At 53.9% G+C, this 20,379-nt stretch overlaps 1 protein-coding gene across 1 annotated transcript; it reads left to right on the top strand.

Moving 5' to 3' along the window:
• Nucleotides 1-6,942: 6,942 nt before the first annotated feature.
• Nucleotides 6,943-20,217, top strand: ADORA2B (adenosine A2b receptor). Its single transcript, XM_038158425.1, has 2 exons — nucleotides 6,943-7,584; nucleotides 19,093-20,217. Exons 1-2 carry the CDS (start codon nucleotides 7,220-7,222, stop codon nucleotides 19,772-19,774), a joined length of 1,047 nt encoding a protein of 348 aa, XP_038014353.1. The 5' UTR covers nucleotides 6,943-7,219; the 3' UTR covers nucleotides 19,775-20,217.
• Nucleotides 20,218-20,379: the final 162 nt, after the last annotated feature.

The raw sequence follows: 20,379 nt of genomic DNA, 5'->3' as shown, positions 1-20,379 counted from the left end.
GGTTTGTTGAAATGTTTCAGTTACCTACATACAATACAAAATCCAAAGTATCTCCCATGCCTGGAAGTGTTCAAGGCCAGTTTGGATGGCAGTCTGGAAGGTGAGATGAGTTACAGCTCCCAGACCTCAAAGCACCTGTGAGGCAGTGACAGAGCATTGCAGAGGGTGAGCAGTGTGTGCACAGTGCCAGAAACGTCCCTTGGAGTCTTCTGCAGCCACCATCCCCTCTGCCCACAGAGCTTTCAGAGGTGCTGAGATCAAATTCCAGAACACTTTCACAGAGGCTGCTTTTGTCTCACGGAGGTGGTAGCAGCAATACCAGAACAATCCAGCTGCCAAGTAAGCAAAGAAAACTGAGATTATAAAAGAAGTGGGCATTTAAAGCTCTTCAGGCCTCTCAGGCGTGTTTGTGTCCAGCTGGGCAGGTGAAACCCTGTGGGAAAAGTTGTCATTTACATAACCCAAGCTGCTTTGCCTTTCCCCACCTAAGTATTGTGTTTCAGCCCTGGATTTTTAATGCTGGACCTTAAATGATGCTCCCAGGCTCTGCTGTGTCTTTTCAGAGTACACTCCTGGTGCTTTGATCCATTTGTGGGGAAAGCTGGATTCTCTGTGGACATGGCCAGTGAGTGAGAGCCATGGATAGGTTTGGTTCAGCAAGAGACTGAAATCTAAAGGCAGTATTTTCCCGGGGTGGTTTGTGGGTGGTTGTAGGTGGGGTGAGAGGACAAGATCCGGGGCTGCTCTGTGGCTCAGTGTGCTTTCAGTGCCAAGTGACTCCTGGTGCTTGGAGAACGTGGATTGGTGTGGAAAGAAGAACTCCCTTCCTGACTGGTGAAAGGTGGAAGCCAGAACAGATGGAAGAGAAGCATAAGCAATGTGAGTAGAATAAAGAATCTTCCAGATGGGCTGCAAAGGTCACAAGCAGGTGGTTGAAGCCTCACAGAATTATCCAGTTTAATACTGGAGGACTCTGGAGTAAATGTCACCCAGGAGAGTCAGGTGCTGGGGGAGTCACTGGTTTTATTGAGCATTAGCAGGAAGAAAATGAGGCTGTAAAATGTCAGCGTGGGTAAATATTATTCACACATCCAGAAAGTGAACTGCTTTCCCCTCTTAAATACACAGCAATGACCGAGGCTTCATCCTCAGCCTCTCAGCAAGAGTTTAAGCTGGTTAAAGAGAAAGTAACAAGATTAAGAGAATTAACATGGCAGCAAATGCCTTTCTTAACCTGCTCCGCACAGCTGCACACCTTCTGTGCAAAGCTCCCGTTAAAACTTCTCTTGGCTTAAAAAAAAAGAATTTACAGCAGTTCAAACCTTTGTTCCACCTTGATGTGCTGTAACTTTTGCCTCCTCGGTCAGCTCATCCTTTGTCTCACAGGAAGCCACTCCCAGGCTCTAATCATGGAGACAAAGGAACTCCCCAGGTGAGCGATTCCTCAGGACATTCCCAACATTCTCCCAACAGGATGAAATTCCTGGGAAGTGAGGCTGCAACCATGACTCTTGGGTTTTTTTCTCAGTTGTAGAACACTTGTTACTTTCCTTAACCAGATTTGTACTACAGCCAGGGCAGGTTCAGTGAAAGCCGTGAGTGAAAGTGTTCAGCCCAGGCAACCTGAATGTATCTGAATAAAAATAATTTATTCATAAATAATAATCTCAGCCCTGGAGAGCCCTTCTGGGAAGGGAGAATCTGTCTGAGTCTTGCAGAGGAGTTAATAATATTAATAATAAATAATATGCCGTGGGATAGTGCAGGCCAGTTCTTCCCTTCAGCTGTGATTAGACATTGCTTTCAGAGAGAATGAGCTCAGAGGGTTTCTGATGGAGTCTTGGAAGGCTGGAAACCACATTAACCAAGTCCTTGGGCTTCAGCAGCACTAGGTTTCCTTTTGCCAGTGGTTGTGGAGCGTGGATGAAACAAAACCCTCATCTCTGATGGAGCAATGCAGCAGGGGCTGTGCAATAACGACCTTGGGGTTCAGACAGGCTTTGAGTGCAGATTCAGTATTTGCTGGCAGCTGCCTGTGCACAGCCAGGTTGGTCCTGCCCCTGCATTTGCTCGTTTGTATTTTTTTGTGTATTCTGCAGTTTCCCTTCACCACAGCTAAGCTGCTCTTTAACCCCTGGGTGACCTGCCTGGCCCTGCCTATGAAAGGAGCCTGATTTTTGGGGATCAAAAGTGGTTTTCAGAGCTCTGGCTGGGACCTGGAGCACCAGAGGTTTCTAAGTCCTCTGACAGCCACAGATAATCTCAATAATAATAATAACAGATACTTAAAAATCATGAGCTCATCTTGCACAGAGAAAGCCAGCTGAGGGATTTGAACTAAATCTTGCTTTTCTCTAGTATTTGAGCATAATTCCATATTCAGAGCAGTTGTGTTGCACCCGTTCAAGACCTTTCACTGCATTCATTTGGAGCTCCAAATGTCACATCTGTATATGAACCTGAATTGCTTTAAAGGCCGGGCTGAGGACTCATTTCCCTGATGTCAGGGAGCAGAACCACTTCTGCTTTTGCTGTGAAGTGTTGACTGGGAGTGGAGAGGACACTCAGCAAGTTCTGGGCGGATGAACTCGTGAAGGTTCTGCCCAGGAAGCAGCTCAGCTCTGAATGAAGCAATCCCAGGTTGTTTGAATTGCAAAGGGCATCAGTGCCTGTCCAGCTTCTCGGGAGCTGATGTTGGCCTGGAAACACAACCCTTCCCATTGATTTCTCGGGGAGATTGGCTGTACCAGCTCCACCAGCATAAAGGAGACACTGGGCCCAGTACCCGCTGGGAGCCCTGTGCAGGGCTCAGCACTGTGGGGATTGAGCAGCAGCTTTGCTTCACAAATCCTGCTGGAAGAGGCACTTGGCTTTCCACCCCAGAAGCTGCTTAGTACACAAAACCAAACACAGAGAAAAAAATGAAAAGTTTCTTCAAAATGATGTTCTCATATCTTGGACTCCACTCAGCCAAAATCCTTCCTTTTTAATTCAGCTGCTTTGGTGGAGCCGTTTATGGTTTTTGTTTGTTTTTTTTTTTCAGCCCTGTGGTGACTTCTTTGTTTTCTAATGAAACAATTTCTAAAGAATTCACACACCTGCATTGTTGTGAGATGAGTTCTTGCAGATAATTCAAAGCACGGGTTTGAGATTCCAGGATAATACACGCTTATTATCTGGCAATGACCCTGGGGACTAGGAAAATCCAAGTTTGTTCATCCACAGTTTACGATCTTAACCAAGTTTTTCTGTTTGGTTTTCCAAGGGTTTTGCCGAATGATTGAAATCTCCAGTATGGAAATAGCTTTCCCTGGAATTTCACTCTTTGTTTTCCATCTCTTCCAGCAAAATGCCTGCAGCCCTACAGTTACCAATCTCACCTTGGGCCATTCCTCTCTTCATAATTTAATTCAGGGCTCATCGGGAGCCTTTGATGTGCTAATGCTCAACACAATGCGGGCAATAAACATGCAGAGGTGCCTGCAAGTTATCCAAAGCCATCCATTCCTTTCACCTGGCTTGGGCAGACCGAGCAGTTCAGCCTGTCGCTGGCAGCACCATTTCAAAGGCGGCTTTTGTACCTGCTCTGCGGTTTAGGGGTTGCGTTGTGTCTTGGGAATCCTTTCTTGGAGTCAGGCTCAGGACAGGCTCTGTCTTGTCCGGGAAAACAGCTCAGAAGTACCAGTGGGGGCTTGAGTGGGGATGGGGTTCGGGTGGCAGTGCCAGCGCTGCCAGGCTGGTGGCAGTGCCTCTGTCTCTCCTGATTCCCCCGTGTCCGGGCAGTTTTAGGGTGGAGCTGCCCTCCTCGGGAAGGGATGGGTGGCAGCTCTTCTGCTTGCAAAGCCACCAGTGCTGGGCTGATGCCCTGCACCACCCCAGAGGCAGCCCTACCCACCACTGCAGCACTCACAGGTCGGTGCCGGGCTGCCAAAGCCACCATGCTGATGTGCCTGGAGCAGCAAGACAGGTGGACTTCTTATATGGCATCCACCTTTATTTTTGATAGCCAGACAATGTCTGTGTCCCTTTGCAGCAGAGATAATCCCGCTTCGATGCTTGTTCTTTAATTCTGTGCGCTTAGAGAGGAAAATTTGTTGTTGAGGCCGCTGAGGAGTGTCTGAGCTGGCCGATCTGGCTGTGGGACCAGCAAGAACATCTCAGCTCTCACCGGCTCGGGAGATTTCTTGGTGCTCGGAGCCTTGCCCCGGGGGCTGGCCGGGCTGGCTGGGTGTGTGCAGGGATGTGTTACTGGGGCTCCTCTCCAGCTCTTTGTGGCTGGGCCAAGAGCACTGGAGGTGTGAAGGCACAGCTCGCTCGGGAAGTCCTCGGAGCAGCCGGAGCCTGTTCAGGAGAGATCACAGGGGCTGCAGGAAGAGTTCGGCCTCCGAAGCGGCAGCTCCGCTCCCCCGGGACGGCAGCGACAGAAGGAACGGCACGTACGAGGCTGGAGGGCTCCTGGCACGGCGCGGGGACAGCGGCTGCGGCCGCTCCAGGGTGCCGCTCCCTTCTCCCAGCGCAGCTCCGATCACACCGTGGGATCCCTTTCAATCGGCTTCCCTCGGAACAAAGGAGCCGGGGCAGTTCTTGCACTTGAAAGCGGCAGATCGGGGCTGCTGCTGTTCCCTACGTGAGTGTTGGGAGGCGAATCCCTGGAGGGAAGTGGAATCCAGGAAAATAATAGTAGTGGTGATTCATCCGCGTCTGACATCTGAGCATCCAGCAGCGCTCCGGTGCTGCCATGGTGCTGTTGCACTCCGATTCCTGAATGGATTCATCTCCTGTCAGGCTGCCGGCTCTGGGCTGTGTTTGCCTCGACGGTTCTGTGATTTCCTCGCTCCTTTACAGATTCCAGAAGATCAGTTTGCAGCCTCTCACCTGTGGATCCCCCGAGCCCTGGGAGCTGCAGGGTTTTGCAGTGCTCAGCTCCTTCTCCACAAGGCAGCACGTTCAGTTGGTGTTTCATGGAGGGTGTGTGATGCCAGATAGTCTAAGAGGGCTCAGAGAACACAGCTGGAGGGCAGGATCTGGGAATGGGCTTATCCTGTTCTTCCTGCCAGCAGGATTTAACCACGTTTGGTAGAACAGAGCTGAGCACACTTGTCCTTGGCTCCCCTTGCAGGAGTTGTATTGGGAGTCAGCTCAGTTGCACCAGTTACTGCCAGAATAAACCACTGGACCTTGGCACAGGTTCTGCTGCTTTGGAGAGCCATGAATCTCCCTGTAATGCAAAATCCACAATATTCACTGCCTCGCTACCTGTCTCACAGAGACCTTGCCCAAACAACCTATTCATCAGAACCTGAAATAATGGTTTCTCTGTTTGTTTCTGACTTGACAAACCACAATTTCCCTGGGCTCAGTCTGTAATAAGTGCTTCCATGATCACAAAAGCAGATCTTTCTCTAATAAAACGTGCCCACTGCAGAAAGTTAATTCTGGTTTTGCTGAGGTGCTGTAAAGCAGCAGAAGGTGGCTGTTGGCACATGTTCCTGCACTAGGAAAACAATGTGTGTAAAAACCCTGATGTAAATCCATCCCTCTGGGGGAAAAGTGCTTCTCTGTGATAGTTCACATGGTTATAACTGGCTCTGCACGAGGGAAGCTGCACTCATCCCAAAATAATAAATAAACCAAACCAGTGTGGGCAAGTTCAGGATCCAGCCAGCTCTGATGGAGCAGCCAGAGCCGGGGCTGTGAACCTTGAGCTCACCTCAAACTCTGCTGCTCCTTTCAGGGCACTTCCAGGCAGAAACTGAAGTTTGAGTCCCGGGATTTAAAGGCTTCCCTGTTAATGCCATCATGGGATTGGTTCCCTGTGGCAGCAGAGTGCCTGGAATGCGAAGTGCAAAGGAGGGAGTTCAAAGGGCAGCAATGCTCCTGTGTGCAGATCCTTCTGTGTGTCCCCATCGAATGAAATGAACCCCTGGCCCAGCTTTCTTTCAGCATCCTGAGATGTCCAGCTTGATAAATTACTTTGTTCAATATGAATTAAGAGTCCCCCTTTGCATCTGTCTGACCCAAAGCATTGGTCAGCAGGAGTGTCTACACCCAAAGGCATCATTTCAATCCTGTTTTTCCCATATGTTTTTTTTGTTCTGATTTAACTCTGGATCCTCAGAAAACATTTCCCTACACAGGATTTCGTTTACAACTTTGTTTAAAAAAAGATAAATCAATGGCAATTTGTTTTACTTTCTGTTTGCTACAGGAAGGTTTATTTTCTTTATTTGTTTGGATTTTTTTCCACTTTCTACCCTGGACTATTCAGTGCTGCTGGATGCTTCAGCAGTGGTGTGAAGTTCAATCTCTGTTCTGTGTTTTGATGGTGAACAAAATATAAAGCATGAAACCTGTGATGAAAAGGTAACCAGTTATTAAATTACCTTCAACTTCCCTGCTGGTTTAAGATTCACCAGAGCAGACACCCCCTTCATGTTTAACTTTTTTTAAAGCTTCTTAGACTGAAACTCAACCACTCCAGCCCTGTGAGTAACAGCATTTGCTAATCCGTGGTATTTTGCCATTTCTTACATCAGGAAATGCCCCGCTGTGCCATAACCATACAGAGACCGAGCGCTGCCAGGATTTTGTGAAATCTCCTGCTTTGGGTCAGTGCTCTGCTGGTGGCGAATTTTATTTTCGGTGTCCCGGAGCAGCAGCAGCAGCAGCAGCTCCTCGAGTTTGGGGACATCGAGGGCAACTTTTTATTCCGGATTGTGCAGAGCGGTGCCCAAAACTTCGGGGGGTGCCGCCCACGGCGGCTCGGGGGAGCCGTGCCGGGGCCGGGGGCGCGGGGCCGGGGCCGGGAGCTGCGGGGGCGCGGTGCCGGTGCCGCCGGGTCCCGGCCAATGGCTCCGCGCCGCGCACTCCCCGCCCCGCTCGCCCCGTGAGCAGAAATAGCCCCGCCGCCGCCGGCAGCGGCTTTTCCGCGGGGAGCGGGCGGCAGCGGCGGAGCATCCCCGGGCGGAGCATCCCGGGCGGAGCAGCCCCGGTCGGGCCGGCCCCGATGGCCCCGCGGGTGGCGGTGGCGGCGGGCGGGCGCTGAGCGGGAGCTGCGGATGCCGGGCCGGGCGCTGCGGGCAGCGGGGGGCCGCGACCCGGGGCTCGCCGCGCCCCTCCGGCCCCCCAGGGCCGCGGGGAGCCCGGACATGGGCGTTCGGCTGCCCCGGGGCGTGCTGGTACCTGCGGGAGGGCGCCCGGCGGAAAGTCCCTTCTTCCCATGAGCAGCGCCTGCTCCCGGCGCTGGGCGCTCGCCATGGACACTGTGAAAACCACCTACATCGTGCTGGAGCTCATCATCGCCGTGCTCTCCATCGCTGGCAACGTGCTGGTCTGCTGGGCCGTGGCCATCAACAGCACCTTGAAGAACGCCACCAACTATTTCCTGGTGTCGCTGGCCGTGGCCGATATCGCCGTGGGGCTGTTGGCCATCCCTTTCGCCATCACCATCAGCATCGGCTTCCAGGTGGATTTTCACAGCTGCCTCTTCTTCGCCTGCTTCGTGCTGGTGCTGACCCAAAGCTCCATTTTCAGCCTGCTGGCGGTGGCCATCGACAGATACCTGGCTATTAAGATCCCACTGAGGTAAGAGTTGGAGCGGGAGCGGGCAGCCACATTCCCTGACAGCCCGGGTCTGATCTTCCTGCTCTTGGCGTGCGGGAACTTCCAATCTCTAGGGCTGCCCCAAAAGTTTTGCTGCTCACTGGCGATGGAAATACCAGAGGTTTGTCACTCGCTCGCTGCAGGACTGGGATCGGTGTCCTACTTTTGCTTCGGAACACACCTGGAAGTTCAGTTTCTCGAGGATGTTTGCCTTGGGAGGGTCAGAGGTTTCTCGGGCGGGCCCGCAGTGGTGTAAGGCTGTGTTTGGGATGGTTGGGGCTCATCTGTGCAGGTATTTATACAGCCCCTTTATCGCGGTGTCCAGGCGTCTCCCAGGTGGTTAAATAGAGGAGCAGCCGCTCTTTCTCCTGTTCGCTGCTGTGAAAGGAGAGAAGAGGAGCAGAAAGGTTCACACGGCAGATTTTAGAGTTTTACAGTTCAGTCTCATCCAAGCGCAGCATCCAAGACATGAATTGTTTTCCGTCTAATTAATGGGAAATGAATTAAAATGGGGAAAACTGTATGGAATAGAAGTTACAGGCACTCTCCAGTGGGCTGGTGCAGCAGCTCCCTTAAGCTGAAGTGCACCAAACCCCGGGCTTTGCATCGGGAACCACCTGAGTTTGTTCATCTCAGTCTGCTCCGTGTCCCAGATGTCCTTCCCTGGGAAAATGACATTGCTGGAGCCCCCCGGGAGCCCAGGACAGCTCCAGGGACTGGAGGGGGCAGAGGCTGTGGGGAAGCAGGGCGGCTGCGGCGCGGGGACCTCGGCTGAACCCCGCGCTGAAAGCCGCAGCTTTCCCGGATCCTGCTCGTCCCCGGCATCTCCCGTGCACGAGCAATGAAACCACCCTGAAACGACTTCAAAAAGGAGACAACCCTTTCACCCTGTTCTGGAACCTTGCACCTGAGACCTCGCAGAGGTTGAGTAAATGTTAATTAGTCACGGGGCAGAGGAGGAGAAGCGTGGCTCTGTGTCATGCGAGCGCGGCGTGGAAATTCCGGGGGATGTCGCGCAAGCGGGAGCGGACCCGCAGCACAGCAGGGACGGGGACAGGGACAGGGACAGGTTGTTTCCAGCATCCCTGACCCTGTTTCTGACCCTCCCGGGCTCACAGAGCCACCCCGGCTCCGGAAAATGCTGTCGTGTCTTTTCCATCCGTTCGCTCGGGGCTTTCCCGGGATGCTGGGGCAGCGGCACAGCAGCAGCTACAGAAGCAGGTCAGATTTTTGAGTTTCAGTTTAATTACACCCCTGGCCACAAGCTGTCAGGCAATAACTCTATTTTTGTTCCACAAGCACTTTCTGCAGCTGAGGAAACCGTGGTGAGGGGTTTGTGCTCTGCTGGGAGCCGGGGGGAAGCGGAGGATCAGAAATGCTCTGAGGGATTGTTCCTGTGCTCGCAGAGGGAAATGGCTTTGCCAGCTGACAAAACTGCCAATATTTCCTCCACTCCTTTTCCCCCAATCCTGGTCTCGAGCAGGTTTGCTCGACTCTCCACCAGGGCAGTTCATCCCAGGGCAGTTTTGCCTTGCTTCGGGATTCTTTCCCAGCTTCGCTTTCCTCACCCCATCTCAGGCCAAATCTTTTATTCCATTTGCACAAACATCTTTATTCTTATGAGTCCTTTCATGCTGGACACAAATGGAGACCAAGGAGTCCCATCCTAGGCTGGCTGAAGTGTGAAATTTGGGTTAAACTCCATCTTGGCATTGAGGCCTATTTCAGTGCTCTCAGAAGGGAGTAGCAAGTAAAAAAACTCCTTCCAAAGGAGGGGGGTTCTCCCTGTGAGGAGCAGGACAATGGACAGGCCCCTGCCTTGGTGACAGGAGATTTAGGGGCTGATACTGAAAGGCTATTTTTAGTTGTACAGCCAAGATCAAAAGGGGATAGAGGAGGTTATCAATTTACCAGGCAAAGCCCTTCTGGACTGCACCAGCGTTTTCCCAGCACCATTATTCCACAGTTTTCTCTTCAGCACCATTATTCCACAGTGCTGCTGGCAGGGAGGAGGAAGGAACTTCTCCCACCACCCTCTCTGGGCAGGACCACGTGCCATTTCTGGAAGCAGGGTTGTGCTGTGGGAACGGGAAGCAGATCATCAATTTCTAGGAATGGAGACTGTAGGAAAAGCTTTTCTCATTTAAACACCAGTTCTGGAGGCCAGTGCAGAGGCTGATACCAGGCCATGAAGTATTAAACGTTTAAGAAAATGATTTGTGCCCAGCCCTGTCCAGCAATTACCATAAATAATGTGGTTGTTGCAGAGCAGATGAGTGTCCTTGTCACATCCAGTGTTCCATCAGCTCCCTGTGGAAAGCTCAGCAGGGACATTAAGGACTGGCTGTGCCACATTATTTAATACCCTTTCAGGGCTGTTTGAGAGGCTGGGCAGGCCTGTGGGCTGGGGTGCACAGCAGAACTTTGCATTACAGCCAGGCTAATAATGGATTTTTCAGCTCTGTGGCTGAACCAAGAAATCCCATGGGGAAGAGGAAAATTGTTTCAGTGAAACTGGAACAGCGATGTTGGGAGGTTTCGGTGAAGCAAAGTGATCCTGACCAACCTGGCAGATTTTGGGTTGAGTTGCCCAACCCTTCCGATGTGGCTGTGCTGCTCCTTGAGGTCAAAACCTCCTCACTGGGGAAGGAACTGACAACTTCTCATCTGGAGAACTGCAGAACAAAAATCTTATTTTAAAAATGGTGCTTTTGAGCCCTCCCTCTTCTGGCTAAAAATATTTGCTGAATTTGACCCGAAGCCATGAATTCTTTCTGTCCCTCGAAACTCATATTTCGCTTGTTTGCTTTTGATGAATTTTCTGTTTGTGGAGAAGCCCCCACCCACGCTGCCCATTCTGTGCAGCTGCAGCTCCGAGCCCTTTCCCGTCTCCCTTCTCCCTTGGCCATCACCAGGATGCAGCTCCTTGTCCTTGTCCCCTCTTCCTGCACCCTCCTGGCCGCTGCCACCCCTGAGTGCCCGTCCCTGTGCCCAGGGACACAGCTCCATCCCAGCTCTGCTCTGCCAGCCTCACCCCCCAGCCCTTCCTCCAAGCAGGATATCCAAGCCAGGGAATCGAGCATCTCTCAGCAGCAGCAAATCCATCCTGCAGAGAGCACTTGGCACAGAGGCTTTTGCTCTCTGGCTTCCTCCAGGGCTGGATTTCACCCCACAGTCCCGTAGCTGGGAGCCAAAGAAGATTTGTAGGTGGAATAAAACAGTTTCCTTTTATTTGCATTAACCCAAATCCTTTGGCATGGCGAAGAATTGTAGGTAGGGATGGATGCCTGGAACAAATGTGTCAGGAATTAGGGAGGGAGAAGAGAATCTGTATTTAGAGAGCAAAAGGAGAGTGAAACACTGAGTAAGAGCACACTGTGCGAGCCCCTGTGCACTGGTACCTCCTGCAGGACAGTGAATGTGCTGCTGCTGCCTGGCAAACAGCCCAGCTGGGACCTGCCATGGGAAAATGGTCCCCAGTTCCCTGGGATCTGAGCTGATCTGCTGCTTCTCCTGGGTTTAGTTCTCTCCCATCTTCAGATTTCCCCCTTGCAGATGTGCAGGACTGATGCTCCAGGGAAGCTTTGCTATGGACTGGAATCCCAGCCACATCCTCTCCCTTTCTGCACATCTCTGAGCCCTCGCTGCCCCTCCAGCAGCCAGAGGATCCTCCTGTGGATTCCCAACCAGTTAATGGGATCAGGATCTGTTAACGGTGCTGTCCTGACCTGCCTCTGCTCCTGCCAGTGTCCCACAGGAGCTGCTGTCCCCCTTGGCTTTGACGTGAGGAAGGCAGGAGTGCAGCTCCTTCCTGCTGTCCTCGTGGACAGATTAAATTTGGATTATTGCTTTGTTTTCCTCATCCTTTCCAGAGGTGGCCTGGCTGGTGCTGAGGCTCTGTGCTGCGGAGGAGGGGCTCCCTCTGAGGTGTTCCCCTGCAGGGATCTGCTCCCAGATCCCTGTCAGATCCCAGCTTGCTGCTCAGCAAAGCAAACTGGTGGGGTTTGATGTCAAGTGGGAGGGCTGCAGCCACTGGGGAGCAGAGAAAACCCTCTTGGTGTTCTCCTGCCACTCTGAGAGTGCCATCAGCACAGAGCTGCAGCTGCTCTTCCTCCCTGTGCCCTGTGCCCTTGCCTCATTTCCTTCTGTCCTTGCACTGCCCTTCATCTGAACCCCTGGCGAGTTCTGCTGCTCCCATGCTGTGCCCTCTCCTGAGCATCCCAATTCCTGCTTCCAGAGCCTCCCCATGCCCGGGATGCCGTGCCTGGCCTTGGCCATCACTGAGTTACAAACTGAAGTGCCACAAAGCCACCAAGGGCAGGAGGGCTGGGCTGTTCACTTGAGCAATGGAGCTGCCACATCTTGAGGGAAGTTTGTGGCAGCCGAGCTGGGCCCAGGGGACGTGGGAGGCTCTCCCAGGGCTGCCACTCGCTCCAGCCTTTGGGTGCAGCCAAAACACAGCAGCAAAATCAGGAATAACCAGATGTGCCCTGTGGCAATAAAGTAGAGAGGGGAAATCACAACTATTTTTAGCTGTGAGCAGCCTGGTTTCCTTAAAATGCATGCCCCAGATTTTTATATCTTTTCCGCACCTCCGAGGCCACTTCCCTCCCAAAAAAACAAAAGTCCTGACAGGAAAAGGAATTGAGACCTCTTTGGGACCTCTGCCCCCTCTGCAGAAGCTGAGGGACAGCAGGGATGCCGGGGAGCATCAGGAATGTCAGGGCTGGCTCCAGGCTGAGGGCACTGATCTCCAGGCTGAGTCAGAACCCAGATCTTTGGATTTAGAAGGTTTTTATTCTGTTTTGGCCAGCTCAATCTGTAAAAAAATACAGGTTCATTTTAAGATTTTTTTTTAAATGAACATTTGAAATCCAGCAGAATTTTGCTCCAGAAGATCTTTTGACCTCTCCCTGCAGAAAATACACGAAACCGAAATGTTTTTGCAGAAACTGTTTTATCTTGAAGTGGCAAGTTTTTTGCTGTGTTAATTATCGAGCTGCTGCTTGGGATTTTTATGAAATTTGCTGTTTGCCAGAGCAATGAGCACAGACCACAAAACTGAGTCTTTGAGGAGGGCTCTGCCCCAGCCCTGGGCTGCCCCAGGCAGTGACCGCGTGGGGTTTGGGGACTCCTCTTACTGTATTTGATCCACAAGATGCCAGGAATTCATGACTCCAGCTGTGCCTACAGATGTGTCAGTCCTCAGGCTCTCAGGCTTGCAGAAGGGACTGAGTTTAGGGAATTTGTGCAATCCAAAGAGAGGATTAACTCCTAATCCAATGGATGACATCAGGCCTGGGCAGGAGCCACAAAAAACCTGGGAGTGCATCAGTGGGGGGTGTCCCTGTGTGTGTCCCCACTCTTCCACCCTGCAGTGCCCTGCGGGCACTGGTGTCACTGGGACCAGAGCTGCTGGACCCACTGGGGACAAGGGACAGAGCACAGTCCCTGCAGGAGCAGCTCTTGGCCGTGTCCCCATTTCCCAGTGCTCAAACCTTCCATGGGATGTGCCCCTTGTGCTGGCACAGGCTGGGTGCTGTGTCCAGCCTGGAAGTGCCCAGGCAGGGAGGAGAGGAGGGCTGGGCTCGTGGAGCTGCTGGAATGGGCTGGGATGAGCAGGGGTGGGCTCGGGGCTGCCCCTGCCCCATCCCCCAGCCCCTGGGCTCTGCAGTCAGGGCAGCTGAGCGGCAGCTTGGTGGAAAGGCAGCGCTTTGGGAACTTTGGGAAGGGGGTTGCACCCCTTTCAGTGCAGCAGGAGGGACCCAGCAGAGATCTGCCATCGCCCCCCTATCTGCTATCGCCTGAGCCGGTGCTGGGAGGGGCAGGGGGCAGCGCTGTGTGGGACACGGGATCGCTCCAAGCAGCTGCCCCTGACCCCAGCCCCTATCTCCCCTCTGCCAGGCACCTTCACCTCAGCCCCTGGTGCTGCACAGCCAGGCCTGACCCTCGGGGAGCTTCGGGAGGACAAAAACCCCCGGCCCCAGGCCCCAGCAAGCTGATAAGGCTGATAAGGCTGGGCTGCAGAGCCCTGCGGGGTGAGGAAGAGCTCAGGCCTTAAACAGGGGAGAACTGTGGGGCTGTGTTCTAGGGCTGACTCAGGAACACAAAGCACCGGGATCACGCTGCTTCCACACCGGTGTCACACCAGTGTCACACTGCTTCTACACCAGTGTCACACCAGGATCACACTGGTTCCACGCCAGTGTCACACCAGGATCACGCTGATTCCTCACCAGTGTCACACCAGTGTCACACCAGGATCACACCAGGATCACACTGGTTCCATGCCAGCGTCACACCAGTGTCACACCAGTATCACAGCAGGATCACACCAGTGTCACACCAGTGTCACACTCTCCTGCAGGCCCGGGGCCGTTCTGGGGCCGCTGCTGCTCTTTGGATGCCGGGGCTGCTGGAGCGTGGGAGCAGCGCGCAGGGCGAGGGGGCTGAGCTCACTTCCTTCCTGTGCTCCGGGGCTCTCTTGGCCTCCGTTTGCCCCAGCCTGGCTCGGCCCAGCCCGCTGACACCCCCGGTGTCTGAGCTCGGCTTTCAGCCGCTTTTTCTCACCCTGCCGAGCAGCGAACACCGATCTCACCTGCAACCCCCGCGGGGCCGCTCCGGAGGCGAGAGGCCTCTGCTCGCACCTGCCCAGCCCTGGCAGTGCCCCACAGCTGCAGGGCTGCGAGCCCCCGGCTCCCGTGTGAGCCCCCGATTACCCGGCCGTGTGCCTTTCGCAGGTTTTGTCCCTCTCCCGTGTTCCTCCTTCCCTCAGGGCTGCACAGCCAATGCCCCGTGGCTGTCCCCTGTCCCCAGGCGCTGCGGGGACAGCAGGAGCCGGCGAGGGCTCACGGGAGGGGTAAGGGCAGGGATGAGAACATCCCGGGCACGATTTAAACCTGCGGGGGTGACAGCCCCGCCTCGTGGCTGGGGACACGGGCACCAGGGTGGGGACACTCCCTCCCACCGGAGAGGTCTGGGCGTGCCCGTTCCTCTGCTTGTTCTGCTCCTGACCCGTGAGCTCACTGGGCTGGCAGGTGACAGACAGTGTGACAGTGTGGCAATGTGACAGTGTGGCAGTGTGACTGTGTGGCAATGTGACGGTGTGACACTGTGGCAGTGTGACAGGTTGACAGTGTGGCAGTGTGACACTGTGGCAGTGTGACAGTGTGGCAGGGTGACAGGTTGACACTGTGGCAGTGTGACACTGTGGCAGTGTGTGTGACACTGTGGCAGTGTGACAGTGTGGCAGGGTGACAGGTTGACACTGTGGCAGGGTGACACTGTGACACTGTGGCAGTCCCGCCCAGCGGAAGGCCGGCAGTGCTGCTGCTGTCCCCGCACAATGGGGACAGATGCAGGAGGAAGTGATTTGTCTGCCGAGGCCAGGGACACTCGCAGATGTCCCACTTCCCCAGCTGACAGCGTCACCCCTGAGCACAGCTCTGGCCGCCAACTCCTTCCTGCTTAAACAGCACAGCTTTTGCTTTTGCTTTTTTTTTTTTCTTTTTCTGTTTCTTTTTCTTCTCCCCCTCCTCTCTAAGGTGCAATTCATGATTCATTTACAATGTCCTGCCAGGACGTTTCAGCTGCTGAGTGATCTCCATTCCGTGGCTGTGCATGGAGACAGAGGCAGCAACGGTGCTTATTTTGTTATAGCTAAAAAAAAATAAAAAATAATAAAAAAAGAGCAAGATGCAAAGTACAGCTGTGAGGAGGTGACAAGGACACAATGCTTGGCAGCCGAGCTGCTCTCACCCCTTGTGAATGGAGGTGTCTGTGCATTTCCCTTCACACTTAAAATAGAAATCCATGAATTGTCGCTGGCTGTTTGAGCCAGAGCACCTGCCTGCTCCCAGCTCTGCACCCTCCGCCTGCTCCTCCCCCTGCATGCAGCAGCCTGGGCACGGGGCAGGGAGCTGGGGAGCACAAGCCATGTGGGGGTTTGGAGTTTAAGCTCTGGAATCGTTCATCGGAGGCTGATCCTGCTCCGGAGGCAGTGGGAGAACCCAAAGTCCTTGAGGAGCCTCTGCTCTGGCCCAGGGACATGAGGGACAGGCCCGGGCTGTGTGGCACCACCAGGCTGTGATGTGGGACAGGCAGGGACAGGCAGGGTTCTGCTCCTGCTCTCTGACACAAGCCATGGGGCAGTAACCCCGTTTCCAGAGTGTTTCCTCCAGCTGCCCCAAGCCCTTCACCCCAAAGGCTGAATTTTTCCTGCTCTGCTTTCCTTGTTGGACAGAGCTCAGGGCAGCAGGGCTGGGCTGAGCTCCCCGGGGTCCAGCAGGGATGGTGGGCAGATGCCAGGGACGTGCAGGACATGACTCAGTTCCTGCCTTTGGGAGCCCAACTCCTGCCAGGCCGGGCTGGCAGCGTGTCCTGCCCTGTGCCAGCTGTGCTCAGCGCCAGCCTGGGCACCTTGGCTGCTCCCCAGCCCCAGGAAATGGCAGCAGAAATGCAAAAATCCCAACCCCAACCATCCTCCAACACACAGAGCGAGACTTCCGACCAGAACTGCTCTTGTGGTGTTTGCTGCGAGCTGCCCCAGGAAATCTCTGGGGTTTGGAGGGGATGCTGCTGTGGGAAGGCCACCAGGAGCAGGGGACACCTCGTGGAGCCCTGGCTGCAGCCTCTGTGGCCCCTGTGGGTGAGGGCACAGCAGGGACAGCCCCAGCTGCCCACGGGGACACTGCCAAGCTGAGCTCTCCCTCAAGCAGTCCCTTGTCCTCCGGCAGGGACACTGGTGGCCAGTGCTCAGCTCCTTCCATCAGGACAGGAGCCTGACTCACCCCACCATGGCCTCGGGGCTCCCAGGGCCCGGGGTGGGAGCTGGGGTAATTAAAGCTTCATGCTGATTGCAGCAGTAAAGAGACTTTGGCAGTGTAGGATGGGCTAACATATTGCCAGCTTATTTAATCCCAATAAATCATTTTAAAATATTCAGCTGTTATTTGCATTAAGGCACCATTTGATGCCTCCGGGGGGAAGCGCAGAGGTGATTCAATATTTGTTATACATTAGTTGAGCAGACCTAGGTGAGTAAATTTACTTTAATAGGTTTTTTTTTGTCTAATAATATTAAGCCTAAAAGAGAATGAAGGAGGGGTTTGCTGGAGAATTCTGAGCTGTGAAAATCTGTTGGTTCCTCACTGTCTGACTCTGTTTTATAGAGTTTAGGGAAGAGCTCGTGAGACTCCTCATACCTGGATCTGGTGACATTCATTAATTTAATTTTTTAAGCATGTGCTTAACTTGTGTTGACTTAAGGACAATACAGGCAGAGTCCCACCAAATAAGTGTATGAAGGTAATTAATGAACAGTTCTAGGACATCAGGCTATTCTCAGTTTCTTGGGCTCTTCTGGCCGGCCACAGCAGTGAGCATCAGCAGCAGCTGCCATCAGCTGGATGGAGGCATGGTGGGAGGGCTTTGCAAGGCAAATTCTGGGGAAATGAAGAGCTCATCTGAGCAGGGCACTTGTTCCCTGTGAAAAACCACCTCCACCTCTGTCCTGGGCCTCCAGCCCTCCCCACTGCTCAGCTCTGGCTCTTGCAGGCCGGGAGCCCAGGATGTTTTCACATCTTCTCTCAGGAGATATAAAAATGCACGTGCCACGCTCCCTCTGCAGCTCTGCTGGGAGGAGCCAGCAGCTCTAAAATAAACAGGCCACCAGGGCAGCCACTGGAACATCAAGTGGCTTCTTGACTGGTCTTGTAAACCTGCAAGCCAAGCCTTATCTTAGCAGAAGAGTTCAGGAGAAGAGCAGATGGAAGAAGCTTTATTTGGGGCCAAGTGTTTCCAGCAAGAGGCAGCACCAAATGTCACCAGCCTAGGACCTCAGCATGGCCACGGGGGCTCCTCCTGCTCCTGAGCACACAGAACCCTCCATTCCTTCAGTTTCTGCTTCTAAACAACGGCCCTTGGCATTTTCCAGTCTCACCATGGTAGTTTTTGGGATGGAGCACCTGGAGAGATCCTCCAAGCAGGGCAAGCCCGAGCCAGAGCTGCAGCGTTCCCTTTCCACTGCAGAGCTGAGAGACAGCAGCAGCTCCTGGTGCCTCTGCAGCACTGACGGAGCTTGGCCAGGGCTGTAGCTCGAGACTCCGACTTTGCCAAGAGATTGGATTTCTGTCAGCTTCTCAAATCTCAATGATTTCAGGTCCCACAAGCCCAGACCAGCTCCAGCTTCTGAAAACTTAATGTGGGGTCTCAAAGCAACAGGCTTGGCCTCACTGATGCCCAATTTGAGAACTTCTCATCTTCTAAGTATTGAAACTTATTCATAATGAGAGAAAAATGCAGGAGAAGCCCCTCAGTGGCTGGATCTACCCTTCAGACACCAACCAGGGACTGTGTCCACAATTCAGCAGCACCTACATGTGGCTGCTGCTCCTGCATCCTCCCAGCCAGCCCAGCTGATGCCTGAAGAAGGAGCTGAGGGCTCCCCCAGCCCCTCTTTGACCCCCCGGTGGTGCTGGCAGACCCCCAGTGTCTCCCCCATCCTTGCAGGAGGAGCAGGAGCTCAGCTCGCACGAGGCAGTGCAGTGATTCACAGGCACAGCTGCAGTTCTGTGGGAATAAAACCCTCCCCTGCCTCACGGCCGGAAGAAAATCAGAACAAACGTTCTTAGGAAAGGAGGAGCAGGGCAGCCAAGCCAGAGTAAACACGCACTGAGAGAAGGGTGTGGGAAGGAGGGGACGTGTGGCAGCCAGCAGACCCTGACTGGCTGTGGAGAGGACAGGAATGGGTTTCTCATGTTGTCTTCTGGCACTCGCAGGTTCCTCCTATCTCCAGACAGGGATCTGACTGATGCTTTGATTTTGGCAGCTGCTCCAGTGGCTCCCAAACCAGACTTCTGACTTTTGCTGCTTCAGGTTCCAGCTCTGCTTGTGTCTCTGAGCACCTGAGGGCTGGAGGGGCCATGAAGGGACTCTGGCATGAGGAAGGTGTGGGGCAGCACCAGGCTCAGCACCGCACCAACCTGTCCCTGGGCCACAGCAGAGCTCCTCAGAACGCACGTGGGATTGAAAGAGAGCTGGGCACCAGCATTGCCCCAGCGGGACGGGTCAGCCAGGAACTGGCCCAGCAGCTGCCCCAGCGTGCCCAGCAGCGGCTGCTCAGAGCCGGAGAGCACCAGCCGCAGGGAGCCCCCCTGTCCGTGCCCTGCTGGCAGTTGCTGGTTTAGGATCATGCAATGCTAAAGGTTTTTTTTAAGCCTCTAAATCCCTTCCCTCCCCTTGCAGGGGGTCTGTGGGCTGGGGCAGTGCCTGGCGCCTCTCAGGAATAGCAAATGAGTCACCTCCCCAAACTCGGGGTGTGGGTGGAGACACAGGTGAGAGGTTTTGTCCCTCGGGCGATCAGAGAGGTGAGGCCCCCTCGTGGGTGTGGCTTTTGCCTCATTAACCAAAACACTGATGGTTTTAACTGCAGGGAAGTCACCAGTGCTCTTTTATATAACATTTGCTGTGGTTTTGTCCCGGGGGCCGCAGGTACAACAGCCTGGTGACCGGCAAGAGGGCGAGGGGACTCATCGCAGTGCTGTGGCTCCTGTCCTTTGGGATTGGACTGACCCCGCTGATGGGCTGGAATAAAGCCATGAGTGGCTGTCCCAACGCCACCAACGAGACAGGGACAGAGCCCCAGGGCTGCTTCATCTCGTGCCTCTTTGAGAACGTGGTGACCATGAGCTACATGGTCTACTTCAACTTCTTTGGCTGCGTGCTGCTCCCTCTCGTCATCATGCTGGGGATCTACATCAAGATATTCATGGTGGCCTGCAAGCAGCTGCACCAGATCGAGCTGATGGGCAACTCCAGGACCACCCTGCAGAAGGAGGTCCACGCAGCCAAGTCTCTGGCCATCATCGTGGGGCTTTTTGCCTTCTGCTGGCTGCCCCTGCACATCTTGAACTGCATCACGCACTTCCACGAGGACTTCTCCCGCTCCAAGCCCGAGTGGGTGATGTACGTGGCCATCATCCTGTCCCACGCCAACTCCGTCATCAACCCCATCATCTACGCCTACAGGATCCGCGACTTCCGCTGCACCTTCCGCAAGATCCTCTCCAAGATCCTCTGCAAGGCCGACGACTTCCCCAAGTGTCCCTCTGAGCACAACCAGCACCTGACTGTCATCAACATCAGCTCCCCCGCGGCCTCGGTGACCGTATGACCCCAGCCTGGCTGCCCTGCCCGTGTGGGCAGCGCCAGGAGAGCTGAGATGACCACTATGAACTCCTGAAGCTGTGTCGTTATTTTTATTTTTGTAATTAACGTCGTGCCTGGTAGAGGAGTGACCTGAGCGGGGACACTGAGTGCAGCTGGCCCTCCTCTGTAGCCCCAGGGGTGTGAGAGCTGTGATCCTGTGGTGTTTCCTTTCCAGGTGTTTCCTTTCCAGGTTGGACACTGACTGGGGAAGACTCACCTGCTGGGGGGGTGTTTCCCCAATTGTGCTGCTCATGTCGAGTCATAGGATCTTTATTTTAATTATTATTATTATTATTATTTTTTAATATTTGGATTCATTTAGGAGTAATAATTTTGTGTGTGTTTTTTGAGTTGTTCTGTGAGTTCATACTTGACAGCACTTTGGTAATACCCTAATTATTCCATCAATTGTTTGATGCAGTTTGTATTCTCTGATGGGAAAAAGTCTTACTTAGCCCAGTTGCTGGTGTGAAACTCAATCTGTGTTCCAGGCACTGAGGGGAGGGATGTGAGGATGGGAAAACCAGCTCAGAACTGGCCAGCCCAGCATGGAACCCCCACTTACTGCAA

Source organism: Motacilla alba, chromosome 19, assembly GCF_015832195.1.
Source record: "Motacilla alba alba isolate MOTALB_02 chromosome 19, Motacilla_alba_V1.0_pri, whole genome shotgun sequence".
In the NCBI taxonomy this organism is placed as follows: domain Eukaryota; kingdom Metazoa; phylum Chordata; class Aves; order Passeriformes; family Motacillidae; genus Motacilla; species Motacilla alba.
Note: the sequence above shows the minus strand (reverse complement) of the source record. Positions and strands in the feature narration are given on the sequence as shown.